Source organism: Canis aureus, chromosome 20 (assembly GCF_053574225.1).
Source record: "Canis aureus isolate CA01 chromosome 20, VMU_Caureus_v.1.0, whole genome shotgun sequence".
Taxonomy (NCBI): Eukaryota; Metazoa; Chordata; class Mammalia; order Carnivora; family Canidae; genus Canis; species Canis aureus.
The window spans coordinates 60,399,412-60,409,122 of NC_135630.1; the positions used below are offsets into that span (position 1 = coordinate 60,399,412).

General features: G+C 43.5%; 1 protein-coding gene across 6 annotated transcripts in view; it reads right to left on the reverse strand.

Annotated features, from left to right (window-relative positions):
- The window catches only part of PRPF40A (pre-mRNA processing factor 40A), a 59,644-nt gene extending 50,371 nt beyond the window's left edge, over positions 1–9,273 (reverse strand). Inside the window, exons 1-2 of one of the 6 annotated variants that reach the window (XM_077861756.1) lie at positions 8,884–9,273; positions 7,709–7,840 (exon numbers count right to left, since the gene is read on the reverse strand). In XM_077861756.1, the coding sequence (XP_077717882.1) occupies positions 7,709–7,840; positions 8,884–9,159 (408 nt within the window). In that variant the 5' untranslated portion in view covers positions 9,160–9,273. Of the gene's footprint in view, positions 1–6,248; positions 6,329–7,708; positions 7,841–8,018; positions 8,260–8,883 lie in introns of those variants that run through there. The other 5 variants (XM_077861757.1, XM_077861754.1, XM_077861755.1 and 2 more) reach the window with 5 other exon arrangements.
- Positions 9,274–9,711: the final 438 nt, after the last annotated feature.

The window sequence follows — 9,711 nt, forward strand, 5'->3', positions numbered from 1 at the left end:
TTGATTTTTAAAAACCATTCTTTCTGCAAATCTTAAGTTGCAAATTATCTAAAAAGTCGGATTCTTGCCTAACTTGGTTCCTTTTAATATGTTTAAGTCAAATTCCACAAATACACAGAAGCTATTAAGTCTAGTATTTAAAAACCACTTTTACATCACTAACTTACCTTATGAATGAATGCCAACCCTCTTCAGACTCAGAAGGATCAAATTCAGTTAAGGTATATCAACTTCTCAAAGTTACATACAAAGACAGTGATAGCAATAATTCCTTCTAACACAGATTAAGTATTACAATCATATTTCCTGAAACCATAAAAAAAACTATATGCAAAAGAACAAGTTAATAGTTTAAATTATTAATGATACTTAGCCCACTGCCTCTTAGTAAACCCCCAATTTTTTAAATGAGGAAGAAAATATAAAGAGAAACAGACTCAAAAACTTAAATATAAATAAAAACTATCATTTTAATAAATTAATTTTAATTTTTAAAAAACTCAACGTAGGGATCCCTGGGTGGCGCAGCGGTTTGGCGCCTGCCTTTGGCCCAGGGCGCGATCCTGGAGACCCGGGATCGAATCCCACGTCGGGCTCCCGGTGCATGGAGCCTGCTTCTCCCTCTGCCTGTGTCTCTGCCTCTCTCTCTCTCTCTATGTGACTATCATAAATAAATTAAAAAAAAAGAAAAAAAGAAAAAAGAAAAAACTCAACGTATTAGGGATATATATACAAACAGTGATGTCTCAAGTCACACAGAATTAGACTTTAAAACTTCCTCTAGGGATCCCTGGGTGGCGCAGCGGTTTGGCGCCTGCCTTTGGCCCAGGGCACGATCCTGGAGACCCGGGATCGAATCCCACATCGGGTTCCCAGTGCATGGAGCCTGCTTCTCCCTCTGCCTGTGTCTCTGCGCCTCTCTCTCTGTGACTATCATAAATAAATAAAAAAAAAAAAAATTAAAAAAAAAAAAAAAAAAAAACTTCCTCTAAAGAGTCGTCTAAGCCTTCTTTTGAATGTAAGCCCTCTAGGACACAAGTATGGAGGGACATAAGACTGTCACTATCCCCTACTCCGAGTCCTTTAAGCTAGATTCAGTTTTAGATCTATTTAAATCATTATATGTTGTTTATATGAAACTCAGCTTTTTAGTTTCTTCTCACTATCAGGAACCTTTAGAACAAGGAGCATGTCTCATTTATGTACATATTACCAGGGTACAGGACAGATACATGGACGTAGCAGAAACTCAAATGCTTCAAAGAGACAATTTTATGACCAGTTCTTGTTTCCACATAGACGAAAAAATTTTCTATTGTATTTAATATATCCTAATAAATATGTAATAACCTTGAAATTACTGAAAAATCACCTTTCCGAGGAATAACCATTGTCTTGTAGCACATGGCCAAGGAAACTATACCAAAGCCCATGTTTTTGGACAGAAACTTAATGCTCATTAATCAAAAGATAAAGTCTTAACCCAAACAGAAGATCAGGTCCTAATGAGTAAAATTATATTTGTATTGTAGTGAGAACTTTGTAAGTCTAAGATAAACAAGTTTTAAGGGGAGGAAAAAAAAATCAAAGCTGTAGATAAAGCAAACTATATTTCAACTCAGAACAGTCCTCTCTTGCTGACATGTTTAGTCCTTCAAAACATATAGCTACCAGCATCACTCAGATCTGGAGAAGACTCAGATTTCCACTTTAAGTACACAGTATCAAGTAAAAAAGAAGCAATTAGAAGCAGATTTTCCTTAAAGCCCATTATGCAAAACACCATTATCTTTAGTACTACCAGTACTACAATTAACTTTTCTTTAACAAGAGGAATGTCTAATTACTTCTAGAGAAAGAAAAGAAATACAAAAGATTCATCTCCATAAAACTTCCAAATGTCTACAAATATCATGACAGCCAAATCACAGCAGTTACAAGATAAAAAAAAGTAAAGTTCAGCCAGGCACGTGAGGGAATACCAGGCATAGGAGGGAATAAGGTACATATCAGTGTAAGATATATACATTTTTCTCTTTTTTTTTAAGATTTTATTTATTTATTCATGAGCGACAGAGAGAGGCAGAGACACAGGCAAAGGGAAAAGCAGCTCCCTGCAGGGAGTCCGATGTGGGACTTGACCCAGGGACTCCAGCATCACGCCCTGGGCTGAAGGCAGGCGCTTAACCGCTGAGCCACCCCAGGGATCCCCGTTTTTCATCTTAACACCACAGCCAAGAGACTTAAATGCCTACCGACTAAAAGTAATATGAAGGTATAGAAAAAGTAAGAATGAAAGACCAACAACTTCTAGACAAGACAGTAATCTACTCACTCCAAAAATCATTGCAACTTAGCCTTATCATCTCTAGTTAAAAAACAAATACCCCAGTAGAGAGCTATGGGATATACTCAGGTACCTTTACTAGCTACTGATTCAGTTTTATGAGGATTTTAAGTCACATCATCAACATTTCCAACAAACCCAATTAAAAATCAACCTGTTAAGCTGTTGAGATTTGTTCTCTTTCCTTTTTAATCCTGTTACTTAATGAATACATTCACTGCACTCTTTAAATGCTTCATCATACCTGTTAATACTAATTTCGATGTTGCCTCTTCCTCCTAAAGACCAGACTAAATTGAAAAACAGCTTCAATACAACATTTCTCACAAAATGGTAATTCCATGCGACATTAATTCCATGCAATGTGCTAGACAAAGCAAAATAAACATGTAAGGGGGGGGGGGGGAAGGGGAGCCTGGGGAAGTGGAGGAGGGGAAGATGGCTAAAAAAAGCCCCACAATCAAGAAACACTGAGAAAAATAGTTTTAAAAGGCTTCTGCAAGACTTCCCAGCAGCTTTAGGAAACACTGTGTCCTGTGAATCTCAAAGGAGAGGAGTACACTCCATTCTTCCACACTTACATTGTCTTCTAACATCTTTCCAAATACTCTCCATACTCAGAAACATTACTCTAGCTAAAGTTTTTAAATAGATGAGTTCATATGTAACTGAAATGCTACCTAAAAAAAAAAATAGTATCATTAGTAAATCTATCAACATCTAACTATATACACAGCCGAGAAGTTATACAAGCACCTAGGTCTGGGTCGATCTATTTTTTTAAAAAATACTTGCCTGGGTAACATAAATGCACACAGAAAGTTACTGAGATTCAAGATTATGAACAAATAACCTAATGGGAAAAAAAGCCTTTTTGTCACTTACTAATGCCCAATTCAATGGCATGGATTCTGTAAATGCCCAAAATAAAGGTCACTTAAAAGTAACAGGAACAAATTAACTGGTCAAAATCAGTCAGATAAATCTAAGATACCAACACTTTGGATTTCTCTGGAAGGCCTATATTCCAAATCATCATTTTCCCTGAGGGTATGCAAAACTTTGTGGTAAAACTTCTTTAAAAAAGACCATCACTAAAATCAAACAGATAGAAACATAGTTGTCTATTATTTAAAAATAAATGGAAATACGTACTTTTGCTTTATTCACCAAAAAATATTACATTTTATCTTCCATTTTTATCAAATGAAAAAACTAGAGAGACAAACACTAAAAATAAGAATTAAGTTGTAACAGTGTAAAGTCACAAGTAACCACTGAAAATAGTCACATGTAACATCTATCTTCATGGCCTATAATGTGGGAAAGAATATGTTTTTGTTTCATTCATTCAACAAGTATTTTACTGAGCATCCATGCTGTGCTGAGAACTGTGCTCAGCACCTGTGGACTTCTTAAAAAGTACAAAACATAGGCCCTGCCCTCTAAGAGCTTACAGTCTATTACATGCTGGAAAGAGCAAATACACCATAAAACAAAAATAAATCCCAAATAAGTGCAACAGAGTTACAGGCAAATTACATAGGATTTTATTTTAATAATTTGAAGGGAAAGTGTATGTTGGGCAAAGTTATTGCTGAGGATCTCCGGAGGAAGGCAAAACTTGAAATGGTAGAACTTAGGTAAGTAAAGGAAAGTTCATGGTGGCAGTGAGCTGTGGACAGGAGGACACGAACAGCATGAGCTCAGTCATGAACTGATACAATCACTCAAGATAGAGAAAACAGCCTGGGTTCAAATTAGGGAGCGAGAAGGCATGCAGCTCAGACTCATGCACTAAGTTGGACCTGGGAGATTCTTGAAAGTTATAAAGTGTGGAATTTAGACATTAGACCATAGGTACAGAAAAGCACTGGAGGCTCTTGGGCAAGGAGACAACATGCTGAACTCTAAAAGAATCTGAGGGGGGAGGCCTGAAGCAAGAAAACCAGCTCAAAACTTGTCAAGAGTATCCTGGGCATGGCAGTATATACTACTTGGGTCCAGATGGCAGCAGGAATAGACTCAAGATCTGTTAAAGCCTGCCTTACTCAATGTAAGAACAAGAAAATCAAACTCATTTGTGAAAAGCATTCATTTACAAACTTACTGAACAAAGGCAAAAAGAGTACTGAATAATTAGAATTAGGGAGGCATTACTAAAGAATTTTGTTTTTATGTACATATCAACCCATAAAATCTCATACATATCACCTACTCTTCTCATCAAATGACCTGAATTGAATCATAGGTTGTTAGAGCTGAAAGAGACCTTACGGCTTTTACTCCACTTTTCTCATTAAAAGAAAAATTAAAAATGAAAAAAACAAAGAGCCAACTAGGAGGACTTTCTTAGGATTTTAGTGAGGGCAAAATCACCTGTGATAAAGGTAGGACTTGCGTGTCCTTTGTGTAGAAAGTACAACAAAAATTTGTAAGAGGTGAGAACATTTTAAAAGAAAAACATTACTGACCATATAAGTGGAAAATGGCCTCACATACAATCACATCTTAAGGCAAATCTCTGCTGCAAATTTTTGAGTATTCCCACCAAGTAGGGAAAATATTACTAACGGTTTTTTTAACCAGTGATAAAGCATTATTTAATTTCCATATTAAAGTCCATGCAACTTTCACAGTCCCTTCCAACTATAAGAGTCTATAATCCTGTAAAACCAGGACAACTTTCCCATATGAAGTTAACGTACAGTAAGAAGCAAATGTAACCTATGTCATAGATAATTGAGATGAAATCTCTTTTTCAGTAGTAACAGATTCAACCTGAATTCTATAAAGGGCACTGTAGTCAATCTCCTGAATAAGTACAAAAAAAAAAAAAACCTTCAGAAAACCTAGTACTCTTTTAACCTAAATAACTTTTTCATTTGAAAAATTATGACTTCTGGCTCCTAAAGGTTGTTAATTCTGTCCAGTCTGCATACTATTTTACAAACAAGTTTTAAAATTTCCTGTTGTGCCCATATAACATTCCAAACACCAGAAGCACTTAGCGAGTAAGACTAGCACCAATTTTCATTTTCGGCTGGTCCCAGAATGAGATATTAATGTGAAGTAGGCAACATACATGAAGGTTCCATCACCCTCAGGACCAAACTCTAAAAAATTTGTAAACTGACTTTTTAACTTTTTAAAATTGAACAGCAGAACCCTACCAACTTTGTGTCCCTGCACTGAACTGTGTCATTCACAGGCACCCTGCTGTCTCTCATGAACTTCTGACCATTAACACCTCTGAGTGAGTAGTCGTGAAAAAGATCCACTGTGCTGTCAACTTTTATTTTAAAGGTAGTTATTTACAGAGCTTTAAATTAGAATTCTAGATTACTTGAGTATTTAAATTATCCATGCCCTCCCAGTCTGTTACGAAAGCTTAAATAAAGAATTACTTTTACCAAGATTTGGGCCCCATTTAAGTTAAGAGATTAAGAAGACAAAAGAAGTATATAATTTTAAGGAAAAACAGTGGGGATTCTCTTGGGACCCTAAGAGCTGGACCCTTAAGTCGTTCATTCATTCTCCTAACAGGAGCTGACAGGGAGAGAGAGACTTTTAAACATCTAAATAGGTATACTTAAAGGTACATGGCATACACTGGTCTAGAAAAAAAAGAAGAAAATCTCAAGGTAAAATTAAGAGTATTTGAATGGATGTGTACCAAATATCAAGTAACCTTACTAGGAAGATGATCACTAATACAGCTAAAGAGAAAGGGCCATAAAACAAACTGTGACCAGCTTATGCCAATGAAATACACAAAAGTACTTAAAAAAAATAAATAAAATCTGCATTGTACTAGAAATGACTAGCTGGTGTCTTAGTTTGGTAGTGCAATAGCACCATTACAGCAAGGGTAAGCAGGTCAATCCCTTGCAAAACTTACCTTGATTGGCCCAATGGAAACAGAAGGCCCCAGAAAAGAGAGAAGCATCTGGCAGTAGCAAATTGTTTTATTTTATCTTTCTGTGGAAAGAAACTAATTTTAAATAAGAACCAGAGCATTTAAAGAATAAATATTTTTTAAAGCTCATTATCTAGTTAGAGCAGCTCTACTAAGAAAACCAGAAGAGCTCCTTGCTGCTTAGAGATGGAAAGAAACAGAAGAGGAATCAGAGTTGTTTCTCCATCATCTAAGGGAGTTTTAAAACTTGTGTTATTCCAGAACAACAGAATAAATGGTTCTTTTATTATAAAAAAAAAAAACAAAAAAAAACACTCAACTCCTACAGGCAGAATCTTTTGGGCCTGGTGTCTTTGAATATAGATTTTTATCAAAATTAAGGGCTATATTTCAAATTAAAAAGAAGAAAATCACTTGACATTAAGCCCTTCTACTCCTAAGGTTAAAAGAGAAAAGACACAAAGTAAGCTCCTTTCTCCACTACAATTTCACCAATAACTTAAAATATCAAGGCTTAACTGATTATCAACACAAACAGTATTAATTAGCAGAAAGACCATACCTAATTGACTGGCTTTCCAAAATATTTTACTAGCCTAAATTTTTGATGATTTATTGAGATACTCAAATGGAAAGAACTCAGCCACCAAAGAAAGAGTCTATGTATTACAGAACCTGACAGGGAGCATGAAATTATTCATGGTAACTGAACCTGTTACCTTTCTTGGATGCTTCTCTAGGAACTCAGTTCTACTGAATTCACTGAGTCAGCATTGAAACCATTTGTTCCAAATCACTCCCACAAAATGTCCATTTACATTTATGCTGGAGATGAAAGGGACAGCTCAAAAGCAGGAGTGCAGAAGCAATAAGCATTTAAAACAAAACAAAAACCAAACAGTGTAAGTGGAAAATGAACCCCCTATATGGCACTATCCTATGAAGAATCAAATCAGAGTAGAACCTCCCTGCTCTACCCCCACCGAGTACACGCGCGCACACACACACACACACACACACGAGGAAATTATTTCAGGAATAAACTTTACTCTAAGGTAAAGGCCTAAGCAATTGCTATTTTTAGATTCTATGCATCTACGTGGTCCATAGACATAAAATACGTTGACCTATAAAATAATAATCACTCTTCAAACATTTAACTTCAATTGACATACTCGGAAAAATAAAGTCATGACGCTAAAAAGACTACATAAACAGCTACTTAAAAAGAGAACTCTTAGTTCTGCTGTGGTAGAAAATAAATCTTTAAAACAGAAGGCTTTTTCCTTACTTTCAAAATTTGATTAGACTTAGCATTTGACTTATTCGACAATATTATTTTGGCATAAACTAATCCTTAAATAACTGCAAGTATTGACCCAGGTTTTGAAAATCTTGACACAACGATAACCGAAGACAAAACGAAACAGGAGCATCCTTACTTGTCCCATTGGCGGCCCTCCCATAGGGGGCATCATTTGCGGCATCATTCCGTGAGGTACAGGAGGCATGTTGGCTCTCTGGCCCATGGGGTGCATGCCCATCGGGGCATAATGCATGCCAGGGTGGCCCATCTGGAAAACAAGGGACACGTGAGAGCGAGCAAGGGACGATGAACGCTTCTCAAAAAACTGATCGCACAAGCCGGCTACGCGCACAGAGTGGCTCAGCGTCAGGCCAACTGGGACCCCATCACCGGGTTGCCTCGTACTTTGTTTTCTTAAACAAAATGCACCTCCCACCGGAACTTACACGGGCTCGCCACCGGCCGAATCGCAAAGTAATCGGAGAAAAAATTAAAATAATCACTGGGCAAAGAGAACACAGATTTCATTTCCGCAGCAGGCCGCTGCAGCGCGTTAACAGCCGGCGCCGCGCAGGAGCAGGTCCGGGGAGCCACGACTTTGTTGTTCCTCACGGGTACGAGGTAGCCAGCGCCCGAACAGAGGCCGTTCCGGGGCCGGCTCCACGCTGACTTCACGCTTTGACGCGAGGGTTCGCCGACTTCCCCGTGAGGAGCGCGGCCTCCGGGAGAGGCGAGCGAGGCCAGGGTCCCCAAGGACGCCCGACGCCGAGCGCGGGTGCGTCCCGCAGAACCCGCACCGCAGAGCACGCTCCTCGGCTCAGGGAGGACCCTCCCCGGGGCGGCCCGGAGCCCGGCGCAGGCCGCTCACTCCCCTGAGGAAGCCCTCCGCGGGCGGGGGCGGGGGCTGCGGGCGGGGGCTGCGGGCGGGGGCCGGCCCGGCTCTCCGGGGCTCCCCCGCCCGAGGCCCGAGGCCCAGCGCCGCCGCCGCCGCCGCCGCCGCCCAGGCCGAGGCCGAGGCCCAGCCGCGGGGACGTCCGGGTTCGCCTCCGCGCCCCCGCGCCGCGCCCCGCCCCAGCCCCGGAGCCCGCCGCCCCGAGCGCCGCCGCGCGCTCCCGGCCTCTGCCCCTCGGGACCGGCGGCCGGCCTCTGACTCCGCGTCTCATTGTGCCGCTTCGCCCCGCTCCGCCGACGCCTCGCCGCGGGCCGTCTCCTCGGGGGGCCGCCGGGAGGGGCCCGGGCGCTGCGGCCCGACAGCCCCCGCTCCCCGTCCCCGGGACCCCGCGCCGGAGGGCGGCTCGCCGCCTCACTCACCATGAGGCCTCCACGCTCGGCTCCCGTCCCCGGCCTCATCGTCGGGCTCAGACTGCTCCGCCGGCGGCCACTGCCGCTGCACATACCAACAAGCAGCGATCTGAGTGGCTGGCGCCCGCCGGGGCCAAAGGTTAAAGGCTGCCCTGCGCTGCGGGGCGGGACCAGCGGGGCCAACAGGCTGACGGGCTTCCCCGCTGTCCAATCAGAGTGCGCCTCCGACACGCAGCTCTGCGGCGATTGGCCCCCAGCCTCAGCCTCGCTCGGCGTCGCCTGCATGGAGGGGGGAGGGGGACGGAGGAAGTTTCTGCGCCTCCGCCGGGAAAACTCCACCAACTTTCCCCGGGGGAGGGAGCTCAGACCGCCTCACCCCGCAGGGGGCGGGGCAGTGCGCCTGCCACCTTCACCCCCTCCGCCCGAGTTCCGTACGCCCCACCAACCTGAGGCTGCCCGGGAGGGGGGGTACGCGGCTCGTAGCGGTAGCGGGGCCGGGGCGGGGCGCGCGCCGCCCGCGGAGGAGGAGGGGCGGGGAGGAGGCGAGGGTTCGAGCTCCGTACGCACCAGCTGGAGAGCCCGCGCCGGGGCGGAGGGGGCGGGGCGGAGGCGTGTCGGGCGGCGGGGAGGCAAGTTGTGATAGGGGCGGGGAGAACAATGAGAAGGAGAGCGGGGGGCGGGGAGCGAGGGGCGGCGAGCCGCCGGGAGGGAGGGGGGCCCGGGAGGCGCGGGGCGTGCGGCGGAGGAAGGGGGCCGTAGCCCGGCGGGCGCTAGGACCGGGCGCGGCAGGACGCGGCCTCGGGGCGGCGGGGCGCGCGCGCCTGGAGGTGACGCGGC